Source organism: Neolamprologus multifasciatus, chromosome 15 (genome assembly GCF_963576455.1).
Source record: "Neolamprologus multifasciatus chromosome 15, fNeoMul1.2, whole genome shotgun sequence".
NCBI classification, from domain to species: Eukaryota; Metazoa; Chordata; class Actinopteri; order Cichliformes; family Cichlidae; genus Neolamprologus; species Neolamprologus multifasciatus.
The window spans coordinates 7,878,671-7,900,106 of NC_140453.1; the positions used below are offsets into that span (position 1 = coordinate 7,878,671).

The window sequence follows — 21,436 nt, forward strand, 5'->3', positions numbered from 1 at the left end:
GATGAAATATAGAAAACAGAAAACAGGAGTTTATGCTTGTGACAGAATTGCAAGAAATAGTCTAGCACTAAAACACAACAACGGTCGCCTCAAGGTGCTTTTATTGGAATGTAAAGACGCTACAATCAAATGACACCCAATGAGCAAACACTTGGCGACAGTGGGAAGGAAAAACTACAGCGGCCCTGAGAGGCCAAACGGACTGCAACTTAGAAAAACGCTGCAAAAGCACACAAAACACAACGGAAATAGGAAAAAAAAAAAAAATAGAGAAAAGAAAACAAATAGGAAAAAAACTGATTTCCAAAAGCACAATGGAAGTGTTTCTGGGGAGACAATAACCCGACGGACCGGTTGCAGGAACCAAAATATGCAATAAGAATTCCGCTGGGAGACACTTAAAAGAAGTGGAGGATCTATCGGTTTTGTGAAGAAGGAAAAGATGAGAGGTCAGTGTGTTAGCCTAACTATTACCCTAAAAATCCGTCATCAGTATTATATGAATCATGATAAAACACACCTACAATGTTTTGGGTTCCTGCAACTGGTCCGTCGTTTTATAGTCTCCCCAGAAACACTTCCCTTGTGCTTTTGGAAATCTGTGGCTGTCTCCCAATTCAGGGTCTGCAGCCTTAAAGTACGCAGCCTCAACGATCCTCAAGGGCCGCGTACTTAAAGACCGCTAAGGCCGGAAGTGCGAGGCTTGTGAAATGGGACGGTCCAGCCTCCGTTGCGCTGCCCAGGTTGCCTAGCAACCATGATACTAACAGCTGGAAACGTTTCATACAGCTTTGTTTGACAGAAATTTAAGGATAAAATCTTTTGTTCATTTGTTTGTTTGTTTCTACATGAGCTTTGATCATTCTCTGTAAGATTAAGGTCAGCTATTTAACAGCGTATATTTTAAAGTAAAGGCTGTAAAACCAAGTTAGTACAAACGTCACTAATGTCACATAACTTTGCCGACATGTGGCCAACAGTAATGTTTTAATGATCTTCATTATTAAACATTTGCACATAAATAAGTGACATAATATTCAGTACTTACTTAAGTTTACTCTTCGGGCGCCCCTCATCCGCCGTTTTTTTCGGCAAAATTATCCACACCCACCGCCGCGCTATGCATTCTGGGATATGTTGGGCCACGAAGTCTACACCACCACGTCCTTAAAATTCAGGGAAATTAAGGACGCATTTGAGGGCCGCATTTCGGGCAGCCTTCGAATTGGGACAGCCTTCGTCGCGTCGCGGTGACGTAATCGGCCTTAAAATGCGGCCTCTAGGCTGCAGACCATGAATTGGGATACAGCCTGTTTTTTCCTATTTCTGGTTTCGTTTTTCCTATTTCCGTTTTCTGTTTTCCTATTTCCGTTGTCGTGTTTCCTATTTCCATTGTGTTTTGTGTGCTTTTGCAGCGTTTTTCTTATTGCTGGTGTTTTCTTAAGTTGCAGTCCGTTTGGCTTCTCAGGGTCACATTAAAAAACTCCCTTTTAACAGAAAGAAATCTCCCGCAGAACCAGCCAGGGGCAGCCATCAGCCATGACCAGTTTGGGGGTCAGGGGAGGGAGGCACAACAAAAGACTCGCCCTGGGAGAGAGCCAGAGATTAATAATAACTAAGAATTAATAGTAACTAATGAACCTAGGAAGGAAAAACCTTATAGTGTAATGCTTCTCTTAATGATTCCAGACCTTTTTTCCTTTACTTCATCTTTGGAAGTGTTAAAGTTAATTAAAAAAAATTGAGATATGTTTATGATATATAAATATGGGGGAAACTGACATAAAAAACTGAATGAACATGCCAAGGTTTAAATAAGAGATTTTTTAACAGAGCATCCAAATACAGCATGACTTCAAAGGGTTTACAGCGGAAAATGGCAGGAAAGCTTTGATATAAATAACAAACGTATGTGTCTGTATCTGTGATTTTTTTTTCTTTAATTCTGTGTGTCCAGTGGTGATGTCAGACGCGTCCTAGTTTTCCTTCCACACAAGCAGCTGCTTCCACCTTCCACTCTGTAATATTTGAATGTCAGAACATTTCCCTTCTCCTTCCTTCACAGAGTCATTCCACTGTTCTTGTCATGAATCCCAATGGGCACCTCTTACTTTTTTTCCCCTCTTTACTGCAGCTGTGGCTCATCTTGAGAGAACTGTTAGCCGGCTGCTATGACGCTTTAGCTGAACATGAAAAAGGGTGGATTTAAGCATTTTAAGAGTCTTGTTCAGGATGTTGCCGTCCCTGCCGCCGGGTCACAGGTTAGTGTCGGTAAACATGGTGTGCTCCTTCCTCACAGTGCTGAAACCTTTGATTGTATCAACAAATTCTTCATCATCCATAAACTGTAGAAGAAGAATGGAGATTATTGAAGGAAATAGTCATATTTCCAGTGATATGTTTTTTCTTATTAAGCAAGTCTGTCTCTCTTGTGAGTGTTTAAATACCTACAGTTCTGTGGACAAATGTAAAAAATGTGCAGAGTGAGAAGGTTATAGGTTAGCAGCATATAGCGTACTACATTCCTCTGCTGTGACTGTAGCAAAAGGCCTTTAGTGCTTCCAGTTTAAACAGGCACAGCATATGTTTTTGGGATCTCTCACCATCCCACTGTCATGGCCTGAAATGTTGGGATCCCACACGTCATCGTCTCCAGTGAGTGACTTCCCATCCATCACCTGGCTGACGCTGCGCCTCAGGGAGTTCACACTGAGGATGCCCAACTCACCCTGTGGAGGATCCTCATCTCCAGGCTCACATTTAGCTTCCAGCACTTCCTGGTAAGACAGAAAAAGTGCTAAGTATCACTTGCATATAGAATAAAAATGTATTCGTATATGTAGATTAGACGTTTGCTTTTACCTCCATCTTCATGGTGAAGGCCTTGAGCGTTACACTGTTGGAGAAGCCTGTTGTGTCAGGCACAGTATCAAACTAGGGGAAATGAATGAGAGAATTTTTCAGTTGAGAGTAATGTAATAAATGTATTTTATGGGCTACAAATACTAGTAATCCTTTCTTATTTGCTAAATAGTCGCCTTCTTAATACATTGTAACTTATAACACTGTAACCTCTTTAATAAATTGGTAATAATAAAGTTAAGCAGAGAAACTACTAAGAATAAATACTAAGAAAACACTCAAATGTTACCCATCAACTAAATTTGAGTGGTGTATGCTGGTAATAACTCAGACAGCATGGCATATGGAAAATATAGTAGTATTGATTGCCCATTAGTTCTATTCAAAGTTTATGCTGGCAACAGCCCACATTTTATTATCTAAGAAATGTATATAAATCCACATCTGTATATAAATATAATATTCACTTTTCATCACACTTAAAATGATCTTGTACCGTATGTATGTTTCACAGTGTTACTTAGTAAGAAATTACAATTTAGTCTGTAGCGTCACTAAAAGTGTGCTGTATTATGTTTCACTATATTAACAAGACTAGAATCCTATAAGAAAGCCTAGTATAGTCTTGTATAGTACAGTGCAGGACCAAAGGTATAGTATAGCATAGTGCAGCGGTCCCCAATCCCGGGGCCGGTCCGTGAGTTGTTTGGATACCGGGCCGCGAGTTGAGGCTCGGGTGTGAAAACGTAAGGTTTTAAGGGTTTTTATCATTTTTATCATGATTTTTATTTATTGTCTTTATAGTTAACTCAGTTTCCCTGGGTCTTTTCCCATGTGTTATGAATAAATCTTCCTTTTTTTAGTACTGGTACTGGTTTTATTTTGTTGTATTTATCCGCAACACCTTACAGGCCGGAAAATATTGTCAGACATAAACTGGTTCATGGCCCAAAAAGGCTGGGCACCGCTGGTATAGAGAATAAACAATGTAATATACTATAGTATAACATAGCATACTATAGTACAAAACGTATAGTATAGTGTAATATACTATTGAAACTAAACAATATCATATACTATAGCATAAAATATATAGTATATCACACTATAGTGTAGTATATACAGTTGTACTGGCAAAAAGTCTAATCAGGAAAAGTCATGAGTGTCATTCATAATATAAATATTAGGTGCCTTGGTGACCCCTGGTGAATAAGTCAAACACAGCTAGCTAGCTGCAGTCAGTAACCAGTGGTTACTGAGACACGTACAGTTTCACTTACAAATTGTAAGTGAAATGTTGAATAAGCGATAAGACAAAAAGAAACTAGAGTAGATCTCCCCTCACCAACATAGAGTTGCTGGGTGGGTAGATAGCCATGGGACTCCTCTTCTGCATGGGCAGGGCCACCAATGGAGGTCTCTCTCTGCTGAATGGGGGTTTGTTCAGGGCCTAGGCCATGATGAAGAGCGGGAATGGAAAGTTTGGTTTAAGCTGCTTTCTAATGGTTGCAATGATTGTCCCAGTTGTCTATCGTGCAGTTTATGCACATTTTTATTAGTAATGGAAAGAGCAATTAGTAAAATCAGTCTGCCACCATTCACACACAGTAACACAGATGCTGTATCTTACCTTATGAAGCACAACAGCTAGCACGATGGCGAGCAGCAATAGGGCAATGCCTGCCATCACTACAATGAACCACAGTTCCTGGACAACTTGCCTCTCCTCTTGGCCTCCCTCTGCCCTCTCACCTCCTCCTCCTCCTCCTACAAGAGGAGTGGGGTTTGGTGAATCTGGAATGATAAATCAGTAAATACCATAAAGGCACTATGTATTACGGTAATTTTGCACAAAGCTATTCTGTCTTCATTAGTCTTTATAGTCTCTTTTTTTATTTTGCAGATATCATCTGAATATACAAGCAAGAATGATGATAAAATGAAAGATTCACAGATAAAGTAAAAGTATGCACAGTTATGACTTGTAGGGTCATACAAGTCTATCACGTAGGGTTTAGATTGCATGTCACAAATCAACACTTAGAGAAAGAAAGATGATCAGATGCTTGCCGAGGAAGAGATAACACTGTAACTGGAGACACTCTGGCTTGCTTGGCCTAGTTTCTAACCTTCGCAGAAAGCAGCAAAGACCACACTTTCATTCCATTTATACTTTAACAGAGACCATGACTGGCAGTGGATATTGGTGGATTAAAGAGCATATATTGCAGGTAGGCCCCTGAAGGCAAAAAGATGCTGTATAATGAGCATAACATGTGCAATATTTTCATGCAGTTTTCCAGCATGTTCCAACATTCAGTACCAGCCTATTTCTGCCCAAGATGTTGCAGACACTCACTGCAAACTGACAGCAGGTGAAAAATGATGAAGGGGTCGGTGGAAAAAGTTGCTGTGTGGGAGAAGTGGGACTCACCGGTGCTGATGTCCGTTGTTCGGCCTGTGGCGGGGGGTGCTGACAGCCCCTCGCTGTGTGACACATCGATCAGAAGGGCAAAGACCTGCCAGGCGTTTAGGATCACCACTGTCCACCCATCGCTATTTTACATCTGATACTTTTATTTGCTGACTGGCTCCCTTCAGGACTCAACACTCAATTGAGTCCAGCCATGTCTTGTTACAAATTAATCCCAGACAGCAGGAGGAAGACAAAATGCCTAGTATCATAGCTCAAGAAGCCTTGAAAAAAAGCTGCATTTGAGTCCTTCTCCACCTCCGATCAACCCCCCATCGGTGCCATGGTAACAGCCAGGTGTCTGGTTTCAGCTCACCTGAAGAGGCATGTTAGCATATCACCTCTCTAATCCTCCAGTGTACTGCTAGTGTGAGTCATTTCTTATACAGCCTGTCTGTAAGTATGGACACTCATATCAACTGATGGCAGATGGAATAGTTATACAAGCTAAGCTAAGCTACACTAAAAAGCTAATTGTTGCACTTTGAAAATATATCTTTGTAATAAGAAACAAACACCAGACAAGCTCCCACAGAAAAGCTAGTATTCAAATATGGAGGATGAACACAATAAATATAGTGTAAGACACAAGAATGTCTATATTCCAAATATGTAATCTGCTCCAGTTGTTTGTCTTTCTGCCTGTTTGTTAGCAGTTTGGCATCCACAGTTTTCAACCTATCAAGTTCAAATTTTGTGAGATTGTAGATACCAGTAACAGCTCCAAACAAATTACTTTAGGTGAAAGATCAACATCACATCCAAATTGGTGTGAAAATCAATAAAAACTTTATATTGCCTACAATTTTTTATGGATTTTCTTTCAATTTCAAAACAACATACTAGGTCATGGGGGACATGGGTGCCTAGGTTGGCTAAGCATTTAAGCGTGACCTTAGCGTCCTGTATATCATATGAAAGGCCACGGAGAGAGCTGTACAACACTTTTAATTTTCTCAATATGATGCACTAAGACATCACAATGACAATAAAAAACAGGATGACATCATGATATTGTAATAAAAATATCAAAGTTTTACTTTAGGCCCTGCCCTTTGGGGGGCATTGTGCTCTTAATAATACCTTTTTATTTTATCTGTGCTTCAAAAAAGAAACCAGTACGAGTTCAACTTGGTTATTTGTGTGCATCAAGAGGAAACTGTACATAATATTTGCTCAGTTTATTTTCAAGTAAAATCGGTCATCTTACATTTGGAGTTTCTCTTTAAATTTTGGGTGGAAAACTCACTTTTTATTTATTGCTAAATAATAGTGACTAAAAAGAAACCCATCTATGGGAACTTCTGTTTGGGAACTTCTGTTTTTATTGTATGCCCTTTACTCCACTAATTCTACTTTGATTACTCAAAAGGAAGCAGCTTTTGTCGGTGACCGATTTAAAGGATAACACACTGTCTGGCTCATAAGGGGCCTTTGGCCAGCATGAGTTTCAGTTACACTGTTAAACTGAATTTTATGCATCATCATGTTATTGGTGGCGCAGTTGAAAGACATGTATGTAAGGTTAACTGCTGATTTTAAATGGGCTGTAGGCATGAATGTGTTAGTCCTGCAACAGATTCGCGACCTGTCCAGCCCAACTGCATCCCTGGACCGGATATGTGGAAGAGTATGGGTGAATGGATATACCTATAACCATTTTTGGGGAAAAGCTAAAATATTTTTTTGTAAAGAAAAAGCTTTGTAATATGAGCTCCAAATATTTCTGAGAATAACGTGAACTTACTGGCCTGTGCAATATCCGGTATGACCACACGATGGCACTAGGCAGCTACTGCTGGCTTTGCCCTTTCCTGAGTGAACCTACCTCACACCCAGTCATAGTTTTTTATTGCACTGTAGTGAGATTTGGAACAGCTGCATATCCTGTCACATGTATGCTCATTATTTAAAATAATAATAATAATGATATTAAAGATCAACTAAACCCTTTAATTTCTGTGCTGGAGAAACTGGTGCACAAAGTCTTAAAGTGACCTTCAACTTTTCAGGTGTTCAGCCTGCTTTGGTGGAGGTGATGGGGTGATTGACAGTAAAGAGCTACAGGAATAACTTTACTAACAGTTTTCCAGAGGATTGCATGAAATCTTTAAGCTTGAGCCGCTTTGGTGGAATACCGGAATGATTTGAACGATTTTCTTCTTCCTCCTCATAAATTCTACATGGAAAATGGTCCCCTGCTGTATCCTGGATGTATGCATTGATGCAGGTATCAGTGTCATCTGTTTTCCTACCTACTTGTCAAAGTCCTCAGAATGATCTGTACACAGTCTGCCACAACTACCATCTGCTCTCACTTCATCTACTAAAGAAGGGAAATTTCTCACCTGCTCACCTTTAACATGTCTAGATAGATGATGATTATGTGACAGCGCAGGAAGGAAGTCGTCACGGTCCAGTGACCAATCAGTTAGATAAAATCAGTGCGTTAATAATCTTTTTCTTACACTAAGAGCATTTGAAGAAAAACTTACCACCACTTTTCCCAGTGTGTATCAGGTGTATCATGAAATCTTTGTTTTACGTCAGTTTTACCATTTATCTAGGAAAAAGTTCCAACATCCATTAAAAAATACAGCTCTTTCAATGACCTTTGGATAATTCTGTCATTTTGTTACGAGGACACAGAAGCTCATTTTGTCTTTAGCTCGTTGTTAAGAAAGTGTGATAATTACTCTCCATGAATATTTTTCTTTCTTAAGGACAATAACGCCTTAAAAACGATGTCTCCCTGCGGCCATTACAGAGCAACTATTAAGAGAAGCCCTTGCAGGGTTAGTTGAGTGTAAGACATTGCCTGTAATCCAGCAATGAGGGACTTGGAATAATTACTCATTATTTACTGCTGTCTTTGTATCCGAAGCCATTGGGCCCCGGTCGTAGACACCGTAGCTCTGTATCAGAGGGACCCTCTGCATTAACTCGCAGCTCATTTGATTTATTTTTACAGCGGAGCTCTCTTTCGCCTAATACCCTAATCAGCATTCATACCTTGCTGTGATGATTCGGGACAATGCTTTTTTATTGAGGAAGTGATCTCACCCTTGAGTGCCAGAATCAGCCTTTTTTTACAGCCCATCTCCTTAGAGCCTCATCCATCACCAGCACGTCTTGGCGACACGGCCACTAGACACATACTAACTCATTTAAGAAGAGGGACATACAGGGATATATCACTCAAGATCACTAACTCACTTACTGACGGCTCATGGTGTGAAAAATCTCCAGCTTGTTGCAAATCCCTCTGTGCGCGCTGTGAGTTTTAACCCCAGATAAATGAGGAGATTATTTGGCTTCTGCTGACAGACAGGGAGGGGTAAAGGACAAATGGCTTCACTTGGATTCTGATTTGTCTTTCTCACAATTCATCCGTCTTTATTCCTCAGGTTTAGCGTTGCCTCCTCCTCGCTCGTTTCCTCGTCGCCTCTCCTTCTTATCATGTTACTGGAATTCTGATGTAATATTTGCACTCACTGGACACTGTGTTAGGTACAGCTTCTTGGTATCTGGTTGGACTTTCTCACTTGCAGTTCCTCGAGGCACAGATTCATCAAGTTACTGGAAACCTGTCAGAGATTTTGGTCATTATTGACATGATAGCAACGCACAGCTGCTGCAGATTTGTCAGCTGCTCCATGATGTGAATTTACCTCTATACCACATCCCAAAGTTGCTCTACTGGATTGAGATTGGGTGACTAATCTTTGTGACATGACTTATCCTCCTGGAAGCAATTCAGTTCAACGAAACAGCACCAAACAACAACACTAAACAACAGTTGCAGCAAGGTGCTTTATATTGTAAAGTAAAACCCCCACAATAGTACAGAGAAAACCAAGAAAACCCAAAACAATCAGATGACCTTCTATGGGTGAGTGCCTTGGTGACAGTGAGAAGGAAAAACTTCCTTTTAAAAGGAAGAAACCTCAGGCAGAACCAAGCCCAGGGACGAGCGGGCAGCCATCTGTTGAGACTGGTTGGGGTGAGGGGAGACAGACAGAGACAAAGACATGCAAAACATTCATCTAAAGATGTGCACACTGTAGTCATAAAGAATTGGACATGATCAAGAACAATACTCAGGTTAGATGTGGCATTTAAATGATTCTCAAAGGGCCCCAAAGTGTTCCAAGAAAATATTCCCCACTCCATTACACCACCTGAAATTGTGTCCTGTTGTTAACGCCAAATTCTCATTCAACGATCCAAATGTCACAACAGAAACTTAGATTCATCAGATCAGGCAAACATTTTCTGCTATTCTGTGAGCCAGTGTGACTTGGAGCACCCGTTGTAGGCTTCTGCCACTGTAGCCCATTTACTTCATAATTGAGAGATGCTCTTCTGCCTACTTTGGTTGTAACAGCTGGTTATTTTAGTTACTGCTGCCCTCCTATCAACTCAAAGGAGTCTGGATCATGTGGAACTGCCACTCACTGGACATTTTCTCAACCCAAATTCACTTAAATCACCTTTCTTCCACTTCCAGGTGCTGGTTTGAACTTCAGCAGATTGCCTTGCCCAAGTCTGCATGCCTAAATGCATTGACTTGACTAGATATTTGTGTTAACAGGCTGTAGAACATCTGCGTCTAAATAAGTGGCCAGTGAGTATATATGAATTGTGCAGCTGTGGATTTGGCCGTCACACACCTAATAGACATACTTTGCAAGGTGAATATAATAGACTACACTGTAAATCTAGCCTAACCTTATTTTTCCTGCTGTATTAAATGCTAAATAATGGAAAGTGAAACAGTGTTACAAAATAATAATAATAATGAGTTTGTTTTGTAAGGATCACAGTATGATGAAGTGAGTCAAATGCCTCTACTTCTATGAGTCTCAACAGGCAGCTGATGACCAGCACTCTCTGGGGCCACTGTTAGACTTCATTACATTATGGCTGTTAATTATAAATCTCCTTCCAACTGGGCTCAGATGGCCTAAATGTGCCATAATGGGCCCAGCTTGAAAATGACAGTCCATTGTCAGACTGCACGGAATACACCGCACCCACTTACCAGCTCTTAATGAATTTGTTTCAAACCCCTCTTCGCTTTATCGAGGAAGAAGGGGACACACGGATAATATGAGCTTTTGCATTAAGGGGATCATCTTTATTGCCCAAAAAAATCCACCTGAGAATGAAATAGCACAGCACAGCTCATCCAGACAAAGCTTAATTGCATCTTTAGACATTATCTGTTGGCATAAGACGTGATGTATATACAGCAAGTCATATACGACATACATTTAAATCGCCATTCTGCTGCTACATCTGTTTTTCTCATCACAAAAAAAAGCACATTATAGTGTCACAGTACCTTGAGTTAAATAAAGAGCAAGACTTGGACATTTTAATTCCGTGTACTGAGGTTCCTTTAAATCCCTTCATTTAACAGGTGCGGAAAACAAAGACAGAAAAACGACTCTTCACACAAAACACGCTAACAGATTAACAGAGCGCCATCACCAATTTCCCCAGACTTTATGGCTAAAAGGAAAAGTAGTGCACAAATTTGTTCCTACACAGACTTCTATCATAGAAAAGACATTGAGCGCCTCCCTAATCCAGATTATACAGTATGGCAGCCATTATTTATTTTTATTTTTGTATTTTTTACATAGTTGAAGTTATATCTATGGGTCTACACAGCTCTACGACATTATGATCTTCAAGTACAGACTCCACGTTTAATCACGCTGTCTTTCATTTTTAATGATATGACGTTGGTATCAGTGCTGTAGCAGAGAAGCTGGTAAAAAATTATCTTACAATGATATCATTTAAAAATCTTTAAAAAAAAAAAAATCATTATCCACTGCAATTGCTCATTAATGCCACATTTAGTAAAAGAAAAATAACAAAAGAGCAGAGCCACTTTCTAAATAAATATCACTTCAGTTGCATCATGATATACTCTTTCCCTGAAATTTTCTCTAAACTCCAGATATCAGTTGTTGTTGTATTAGGTGCTGATCATTTAATTGCTTCACTTTAGTCACTGATGTATGAAAGTAGTAGATATGTATATATATATATATACTATAAGATATTTTTGCAATAAACCACAGAGCAGGGATGAAGGTTTATGTGAATGCCTTACAGGCCACATCATATTACTGTGGATTTTTGCTGGTATTATTCAATATATGAGTCTCTACTCTTTGGCAAGACTTACTCTAGTACCTCCTAGGACATGTATACCTTTTCTATACAAAAAGGACAAACAAAACCCAAGTCATAGTAGGTTTTCTAAATGCACTAGAATGCATATTTTACAGGCTTCGAGATGAATAAAGTAATCCACAAGGATTTTCAAGTATCATGTGGTCATTTGAGAAAAGAAGCTCTAAGTTTGGCATGTAACCGTAGATATCTCTAGAAGGCGACTCTTCTGCTTTTAACGCCACCTGTCCATTTGTCTTCATCCTTTGAAGCGGGTCAGCACTCTTAGTTCGGTGTCACAAACGGCAAAGACGACAACGGCCTCGTCACTGAGACGCAGCTTGCCGGTTTTACGGCCTTCTTTTCCGCTTTGATTTAATATTTCATTGGTGGAAGGAAGGGTGTGGCTTCAAAAAAAAAAACGTTCCTGCCACTTGCAAATTTGAGACTTTACTGTCAAATGCGAACTGATGTGGACAAAAAAACATGGCGTGAAACCCCACGATTACCCGTTATCCTTCACTTCCTCACATGCTAACCCCTGCAGGACGAAGCGAATGGCTGTCTGCGTTCAGGTCAGGCTTTAGCCTCTAGAAGTTCGAGGAAGAGTTTGTGCATAGGCACACGACCGTCCTGCTTGATGCTGCAGAAGTGCTGGATGGCACGAGCAGCTGTCTGACGGAGAAGTGGAAGGGTCATGATCATTTTGCCCGCTCGCCGAGCATCCTCCGGGTGGTGGATGGTCTCGTAGTCCTGCAGGGCTCCGTGAAGGACATCCTGGAGCCTCTGCACTGCCTCTGAGTCCTCAATATGCATCGAGTCTATTAGGAGAGATGAAAGTAAGATCTTAAGCTATGTCAAGAAATTAAAAGGTTTTACTGTAAAAAGAAATGTACAAATTCAGAGGCCAATCTTCATAATAAGAAGCTTCATACCTGAGTTAGCAAGTGCAATAGCTTTGAGTACCACAAACTCCTCCTTCTCTAGCCCCATGGCTTTGTATTTCTTCACCAGCTGCAAGATAGCATTGTTGAGGTCAAGCAGGCCAGCTAGCTTTGACTGCTCCTCATCCATGATGTAATCCTCAGCATACACAAGCTTGTCCTCCAAGGCCAGCGAGCGAAACACCACTCGAAGAATCAAAATCTCCATCCAGCCGCTCTGCAGCAGACTCATCTGGTCCGCCAGAGAGAGCGAGGGGAAGCCTGAAAGGAGAGAGAATAAAGAAAGATTTCCCACATGTCAGCTCACATGTCATGGTTAGTCTTACAAGGCCTGTACAAGACAAGGAACTTTCCTAAGTCTGTGAAAATAACTCCTTTGGATGGAAATAGAGACTTGTGACAGAAAAAACTAAAAAAGGAACCTCCTTCATAAACTGAGTGTTGAGCTTGAATGAGGAGGGTATTTAACAGACAGAGAGGGTCTAATGGAAGATGCTATTAGGCTGTGCAATGGGAAGTTCAGTCCTGTCTCTCTACCCTCAACCCCAACTGGTCATAGCAGATGGCTGCCCCTTCCCAAGCCTGGTTCTGCTGGAAGTTTCTTCCTAAAAAAGGGATTTTTCCCTCCTAATGTAAGTGCTTCACCCTAGGGCGTCGTTTGATTGTTGAGGTTTTCTCTTTATTATTCTTGGGTCTTTACCTCACACTATAAAGCGACTCGAAGTGACTGTTGTTGTGATTTAGCGCTATATAAATAAAACTGAAAATTGAATTGAAGTACAGGATCCAGAATTTTGAAAGTTTAGCCTGATCCATCCTTCCTTTGACCTAGTCCTCAAGTTTTCTGGAAGGGCGGTTACTGGAGTAGTTCACAATTTCCTTTTGTTGCTGACTCAACCTTAAACCGCTATTTAAATTTTGACTTTCCGCATTGTGCAACATGTGACAGATCTCTTAACTCAAACAGATCTTAAATCCCAGCGCTAAATACAGAAATTGCAGATCATTGTCTATCCTGAATGCACAGATCTCGGCCATAACAAAATTTCTAAGTCACGTTTTATGAAAACGTGACTTGAATCTGATAACACTGACTTGCATCGCTTTGGCTTAGAGGGTAAAGCGGGTCACTGGTTGAAAGTCCAGCTCCACCAGTCTTTGTGTTGAAGAGTGCTTGGGAATAATACTAAACACCAAATTGCTGATGCATCAACAGTGTGAGTGTGTGTCCATATGATAAATTAAGCCTGTATAGATTAAATCGCTGTATGAATGTGGGCATAAAGGGGTAAATGTGGCTTGTATTGTAGAGCTCAAAACACTACATCTATTTAACATAAAGTTCACTGTGTGGTTCTTACTGTCAAAGACAATTCTTTCCTGTTTCCTGTCCTGAGCCGTGACGCACAAAAGGACTTTAATAGGCTACAGTGGGATTAGGCTACTTATGGGAGTTCTTGCAGTGTTTTCAAGTGGGTTCCTATTTCATTAAACTAATTCAATTAATACATAATAAACCACCTGCAATGATAAACACCAAATGCTCTTTCTCACGTCTTTAGAGCTCCATGCCTATTATACATAACTGTACGGTGATGACACATTGTTATGTTGTTATTAGACAAAGCTAACGTTTAGCGTCGTCTCTTAGTTATAAAGTCCTTTGCTTGTATACATTCTGGTCTTACTTTCTGTGAAGCTCAGCTTAGCATAAACCTGGTTATCCATGCTTATCAATATAAGCAATGATAGAGAATTTGCATAAAACAAAATGATTTTACACAAGGGAAGGCCACACGGCAAAGGGCATTACAAAGGACACAGGGAGTGAATAGGTGGTGAATCTAATTACTCTCTGTAGGACGTGCCTGCTTTGATTGACAATTACACCCCACAGGAGTATGATTAAACCCACCCACAGCCCCCGCATAAACCTACATTTACACACATACTTGCACACGTTTACTGTAATTAAATGAATGATTTTACAGAGCGAGGGAGCGGAGTGGGAGGTGTTTGTATTTTTGACACCACTGGTGATTGTTATCAGGATCCACTTCTCTTTACAATCAGTACGGGGACATCAGTGGCACCCATTTCCCCCTACTATCACTCCCTGATTGATTGGAAAAGCTGTCTGTGCACAATTTTATTGGCCAATAGGGATCAGTATTCCGGCGCAGGATCATCGATCAGAGAGAAAGACCAGCACGAGTACGTGTTTGAGCCTGCATGATGAAATCGCAAGCAATATATTGATAGATTTTGAGGTAAAGTTAAACCATCAATAAAAAGAAAAGATCGTGCATTAAATGGACCAGGCAAACATTTACCGAGGGCAACAAGGAGGAGAAAAATCTTGCACGTGTTTGGATCATATCAACAACAGCGCATGGACAGTCACACTACAGTCACCCTTTAAGCATATTCATTTGACAGCCAACTTGCATCACGGACTCAAAAAGGCCAAAAACAAAGAGGGCAGTTGGTCTTTAGCCAGCTCATCTGCCAGTCCGGCCTTCAGACTTCAAACCACATCACTGTCAATCTGCCTGATAAGAGCAGACAAGGAGGAGGGGGAACAGCCAGGACAGTAGCCACATCACACTCACCTCCCCCTGGGCAAAGAACTCAGATGGCCCGGGCCACTTTGCCCAGGACCCCGATTCTCTCAACAGTGGGGGCCGTGTGTCCTGCCACTCACCCAGAGCTGATGTGACATGGCCATTACGCTGCTAGGAAAGGCCAGTCTTTTTTTAAATACTCGTATTCTGAGTGCATGTGTCTCTTCAATCTACATTTTCTCTTTGTTTCCTGTCAGTTGAGCTTTCTTTATATCTTTTACACCCTCAACCTGTTCCATAAAAGATCCTATTGTCATGTCTGTTCTTCCTTTTTTTGTGTCTTTTATTTTGAGATGCTTGTCATATCCTCTTTGGCCAATCTCATCTGTAATCTGCTTTTTTCTTTATCACCGCTGTGATTTTGATGCCTCTGACATGGTCTGGAAGGCTGAGCACTAAAGGGGCAATGTTTTTAGATAACAGAGTGGTGTACAGGTTGGGACTTGAGCAGTAACTTATTTTATTCACACTTAAAAATATCAGATTATTTGAACAGGTCTCACCTGTTTCCACTCTTTATCACTGAGCTTGGCCAACTGGCTCCAGCTTTAAGTGGAAGTAGCATGGATCAATTTATCTAACGATATGTTATAGCGAGTGAAACGTGTGCTGAATACATAGCAGCAGGTTGGGCCTCAAGAGTCTGAATTCAGTGAAATGCCATTTAAAAAATATAATATAACAATAATAATGGAGCCCATGTATTATTTGATTTAAGATAATATATATATATATATATATATATATATATATATATATACACACATATATATATATATACATACACATACATATTAAAGGTTATATGACACTGAAGTAGTTCAAATATTTTCACAGCTTTTTTGTGACATTTCAGAAGTTTGATTAAGATGTGCTTGACATTTTGATTGAATTTTAAAAATCAAAGCCCCCCACCCCCACCCCACCCCAAGGTACGCGTCCACCGCTGCTCCGCTCTCCCAGTAAACCTTCCACTGGCAAAAGGGCCACAAATACACCCATCACTCGGACTCCCATCTGTCTTGACAGTAAAGAGCCAAACAACGGGAGAAACGCAGACAGCAGGGGCCCCGGGAGGTGAGAAGTGGGTGGGGGGAGTGGGTATTATAAGAGAACAATGGAAACGCTGATGACGGACACCAAACACCAACACGCACCCAAATGATTGCTTCATGTTCGCTTCGTAGGGGCGAGCATGGAGGCGAATGTAGTTGAGAGAGGGGTTTTTGTTTGTATTGTAAGCATTTTAGAGATGAGGCATCAACAAAAAAAATTCCAGGTGTTTCCCCTGTCGTGTTTTGGGTGTGGACATATATATATATATGTACATATGTGTATATATACATATATGTAAGAGCAGAATCAAGACCAATGATAAAACTCTGTCTGATGAGCTGGTGTATTCAGTTAACCTGCAGTTTTCAAGAACTTTTCTTCTGTGACTGCGTTTTTCCACTGAATGTTAATTTTCCACCTTCACAAAGTCACTATGCTGTATTTGCACATGTCAGGAACCACGACTCAAACTTAAAATAAAGGAAAACAAAATATGTTTTCACTGCAAAGCATGGATTTTTTGGTTGAATGTCCAACTAGCAGGCCTTATCCTTTTTGTTAAATGATTGTTAGCCAGTCAATATGAAATTGAACAGACTTTTCTTTGAGTCACTACCACTTTCTCTGTTTGATTGCAAATGGAACATCTTTTTTTTTTGTACTGATGATTGAATTTTGAAGACATTAGCTTTAATGGTCATTTTTTAAATACTATTTTCTGACAAATGAATTATTGAATCAATAATGAAAATAAAGCCTAAAATGCCATCCCTGTTTTCCACAGTTATTACATTTTCACTTCAGCACCAATCTAAAGCAGTCTCTGTACACTCTGATAACTAAAGTATCCCACTCTTGAAGGCGCTGCAGGATTAGGAGAACTCATTTCACCAGTTTGGAGCATCTTGTATCTAAAGGTGGTCCAAAACAACCACTCAAAGTGTGTAAACTGCTTCTGAATTGTGGTCCTTTTATCATTCCTGGGTCTAAACCTGCAATATCAAAAGCAGATCCAGCCTGCATACCTCTGTGGCACATGATTACAACCATCAACAAAGCTGTATTAATCCCACTAAGCTTTTAGAATGCACTTCCCCTCTGCTTTCTACACGTACATTCAAAGAAGGAAAAAAAAATATCTCCGGACATCCGGACATCCTTCCACTGTTCCTGTGTCAGAGGAGAAGCTAAGTGTGCTCCAAGTGCCAGGAGGATTTCCATAATTCAGACTGCACAGGGAGACGCCTGCGGCCCAGGAAATGAATTAAAACTTCCAGGTGGCCGCGGCTCATCTGGCTGATATATTAGGAGCACACTTTGGTCAGCAAGGGCACGGCGCATACACACACATACACGCACACACAGGAGCTTGACGGACAGATAACAGGCAGCCAAGCCAACATTACCTCCCTCCTCTGGGCTTCCCGTGAGTGTCTTGGCTGCTACAAGTCAGAACAATCCTTCCACTGATCTGATTAGAGACTTAATGGAGCTAATGTGTGCGGTGTGCTTGTGCGAGGAGAGTGAGTGAGGCAGGGGAGACCAGCCGGAATCATACCTGGGATGTGCTTGGCCCAGCCGATGTTGACCACCAATTCTCTGTCAGCCAGGTCGCACAAAGTGGTCAGAGCCTTGATGTCGCTCTCAGGTACCGTGGGATCCGGCATGGCGAAGATGCCCTCTGGCTCAGCGACCAGCAGCAGAGATACCACCTTGTTCTCCACCACACCACCTACAGAGACTAAAATGAGTTAGAGTTTATTAATATCATAACTTTTGATCAATTGATCTCATTGATATTAGGATTTCCTTTGAAGAGAAGACACTAAAGACACACACACTCATGCAAAAGTTAAAAAAAAGGTGGGGAAAAAGTGCAAAAAACAAGCTACCTGACCTGAACGGTCATTATAGTTTTGTATTTTTCTATTTTTTTTTTATCTGTGTTGCTGTTAACTAAAATGTTTTTATATATGGTTTTAGATTTTAGCTGAGTTTTAGTTGGCTAGAATAACCTAAAAACCTTTGCTTTATCCTTGCTTTACTACTGGAGCACGCTCATGTCAGGAGTGACGTCACTCCCAGCTCCAACATCTGACTTCAGAATGCACTGCTGACCTGATGTTTGAAAAGGAGGTAGCTTTAAATAAGCACTTAGAATAAAACATTGAAAATTAATTGTATTATAAAGCAATAAAAGTTAATTTTGTTTGCTTGTGCTTTGACAGACAAAATGACAGAAAGCATTAGTGGACTGTTTTGGCTCCCAAACCACAACTTAAACCGTAAGAAATGACTCCATTAACACTTATTAGAACATTTTATTTTTTCACTTACATGTTTTTTTCTGTGGCAAGGCATTCTGAGGGTGTAGATATGGGCTGTTCTCGGCATCTATTCTCCTCTTGTACTTTTGTCTGCCACCTCGGACCCGGTCCAGACGCACACCTACATAAACACAAACAGAGGACAATGATGTTTAGCATAGCCACAAACCAGTAATCTTGGAAACTTTCCCAAGCCCGGATAAATGAGGAGGATTTTGTCACGAAGGGCATCCGGCGTAAAATCTTGGCCAATTCAAACATGTGGATCATAAAGAATGACAGTCATGTTATAAATATAGATGCCTGTTTGTCCTTTTTTTCATGCTAACGTCCACTCATTTACACAAAATAAATTACTGCCATTTCATTTTGAGTGACATTAAGTGTGTTTGAAACAAATCCTTGTTTTGAAGGTATATAAATGGCACAGGTAGCTGCTAAGTGTTATATTTAGTTTCTTAGCATTGTTTCACCTCGACCAGATGCTTTTGGTAGCTTGTAACAGAATTCTGACTGAATATTTGATCACTCTTCTTGGCACAATTGGTTGGAATCCAGTTGTGTTCAAGTTTTAACTGTCTAGCTCTTACATTTAGGTTAGATACTTGGGATCATCTGAGGATGAATGGTTTTCCCATGGGCCTTGTACATACATACAGTTGTTTGAACTAATCATCCTGCAATGCAGTTGTGTGCCCACCTAGTGTACCAAAAATACTAGCATTAGCTGATAGCCTAGCACTAGAACCTCTCACGCCAAAATAAAACAAGTCAGACTCTATCAGCATCAGAGCTGAAATTTCAGACTTTAAAATAGTAGCTTAGAAACCAGCGGTTGATGTCATGGTGGCTATGTCCATCTTTTCTATACAGTTTATGCTCAAATAGCAAATGAAAGTTTCTCATGATGACTAAATAAATAAAGTTTGGGTGTCAGGAAAATGCTTTTTTGTCAAACCCAATAAACCCACAGGAAGTTGGTCAGTCACCAAGCAAAATACACTGACATCTCAAGGAGAATAGACAGGACAAGTCTAATGCTGGCACCGCAGCATGCATCCTGTAACATGACACTCAACAACTTTAGAGCAGCTGGTGACAACTGCTCATCTTAACAAGCACTGTGGCAATAACCTAGTCACCATGACGATAGGGATTTAAGTGTGTGTGTGTGTGTGTGTGTGTGTGTGTGTGTGTGTGTGTGTGTGTGTGTGTGTCCAAATGAGGCAATTCGACGAGGGGAAGCTGATGGGATTTATACTCATGGAATCGCCATGTGTCTCTACAAAGACGAAGCATGCATCCAGTGAGGTGAACGTGACTCAGGAACCCTTCAGTAGTGGTGTTGGATTGCCCAATCTACACAGTGTAAATAGCCGTAGTGCCCCTGAATAGATACATAATGGCATTGGCATCAGTAAGAGACACACCAAGGGTATTTGCTCACTTGACACCTCACAGTAATACCCCACGCCTTTGAGCCTGCAGCCTTCTGTACTCAGTCTTACTTCTGCAGATATTTATGTACCGCTTACATCAACATTAAGAACATCAAATAAGGTTCTCTTAGTCGGACATGCAAGATGTGTTTTGCGGTTTTATCACTTCCATACCAGTGGTTTGTAAAGCTATTTTACAGGTGTGATTTACTATAACATATAATTCCATAGAATTTATAGAATTTCTACTTTATGAGTTAATGTACCATGAAGAGAGACAAAGGTGAGCCAGAGGAGAGGTTTGTGCATAGCAATCTGCTGGGTAACCTTTACTGTAAGCCAACAGGATATTAACAACTATCAAACTGCATGTGTTTACACTTTTAAAAAAGTGGACATGTCTGACACACAAACACCAAATCAATGTGTACTTATCTCCGCAAATTATATCATATTACACAGCGCCTATTATTCAGTCAGCCTCATTACAGTCAGAGTATTATGCACAAATTGACAAGTGTCTATTTGTACATAATACTCTCAGCAAATATATCAGTAATGAATACTTCACAGATGGCATTTGTGCGTCGAAGTTTTGCTGTGTGATCTGCTCACTGGTTTGGCACCAGAGTTCAACAATATTTGCATTAAAATCCAAAACCAGTGTAGGGTTCCCAGATGTTTATCTATATCTATATATCTATATCTATATCTATATCTATATATATATATATATATATAGATATATATCTATATATATATCTATATATATATATATATATATAGATATATATCTATATATATCTATCTATATATATATATATATATATATCTATATCTATCTATATCTATATCTATATCTATATATATATATCTATATATATCTATATATATCTATATATATATATATATATATATATCTATATATATATATATATATATATATATATTTATAGAGAGAGAGCTAGATATATAGATATATAAGCAGCAAGTCCAGCTACACCCACGCAGTCCTGTTTAAGTGGTTAATTTAAAAAAACAAAACAGTCTTACCAATTATTAATGTTAAGATGATAGCCAAAGAACAGTCTTTTTTAAATTTGTTTACATATTTGGTAATATCCAGCTGTATAATTCAAAAGGGATTTCTTAGTCATTTTTAAGCTAAATGAACAGTTCTTTAGGTGCTACAAAGCAGTTTTCAATATCAACTACTCAAAAGAAGCTGTAATACATAAATGATTTGCATCTCTGTAATATAACTTACATGTGCAACAAAAATAGCATCCAACCATTAACCTAAAGTACAGAATCACGGGGTAATCATACTTTTAGACCGCACATAAAATATGGACACAGCCACTGTAATGTAGCCTGGTTGAACCCTTGAGCTGAGTCATCAACATCTTACTGTTCAGGATTCGAAGTGTTTATTGTCATGTGTCACAAGAGACAAAGGCATTTCTCTGTGCAATGAAATTCTTTCTTTGCTGTCCACCCACAGATTCCGATTAATATA

At 40.0% G+C, this 21,436-nt stretch overlaps 2 protein-coding genes across 6 annotated transcripts in view; both read right to left on the reverse strand.

The window, feature by feature from the left end:
- Positions 1 to 1,316: 1,316 nt before the first annotated feature.
- On the reverse strand, positions 1,317 to 6,911 carry LOC146501486 (usherin). Its single transcript, XM_085131979.1, has 6 exons — positions 5,297 to 6,911; positions 4,493 to 4,656; positions 4,208 to 4,312; positions 2,863 to 2,934; positions 2,604 to 2,777; positions 1,317 to 2,345 (listed from the first exon to the last, which is right to left on the reverse strand). The coding sequence occupies exons 2-6, from the start codon at positions 4,547 to 4,549 to the stop codon at positions 2,256 to 2,258; spliced, it is 498 nt and encodes a 165-aa protein (XP_084988105.1). The 5' UTR covers positions 4,550 to 4,656; positions 5,297 to 6,911; the 3' UTR covers positions 1,317 to 2,255.
- Positions 6,912 to 9,791: 2,880 nt separating this feature from the next.
- Positions 9,792 to 21,436, reverse strand: part of LOC146501487 (estrogen-related receptor gamma-like) — a 33,164-nt gene continuing 21,519 nt past the window's right edge. For 2 of the 5 annotated variants that reach the window (XM_085131965.1, XM_085131966.1), the window contains exons 5-8: positions 18,489 to 18,599; positions 17,710 to 17,892; positions 12,463 to 12,732; positions 9,792 to 12,348 (exon numbers count right to left, since the gene is read on the reverse strand). In XM_085131965.1, the coding sequence (XP_084988091.1) occupies positions 12,104 to 12,348; positions 12,463 to 12,732; positions 17,710 to 17,892; positions 18,489 to 18,599 (809 nt within the window). In that variant the 3' untranslated portion in view covers positions 9,792 to 12,103. The remainder of the gene's footprint in view (positions 12,349 to 12,462; positions 12,733 to 17,709; positions 17,893 to 18,488; positions 18,600 to 21,436) is intronic. The other 3 variants (XM_085131963.1, XM_085131962.1, XM_085131964.1) reach the window with 2 other exon arrangements.

Bases quoted from the DNA above. Each gene is read 5' to 3' on its own strand.
- LOC146501486 (XM_085131979.1), bottom strand. From the start codon at position 4,549: ATGGCAGGCATTGCCCTATTGCTGCTCGCCATCGTGCTAGCTGTTGTG. The intron at 2,778-2,862 runs GTAAAAGCAAAC...CTGTCTTACCAG, and splicing joins CCTTCACCATGAAGATGGAG to GAAGTGCTGGAAGCTAAATG. The intron at 2,346-2,603 runs GTGAGAGATCCC...CTTCTTCTACAG, and splicing joins CAGGCCATGACAGTGGGATG to TTTATGGATGATGAAGAATT.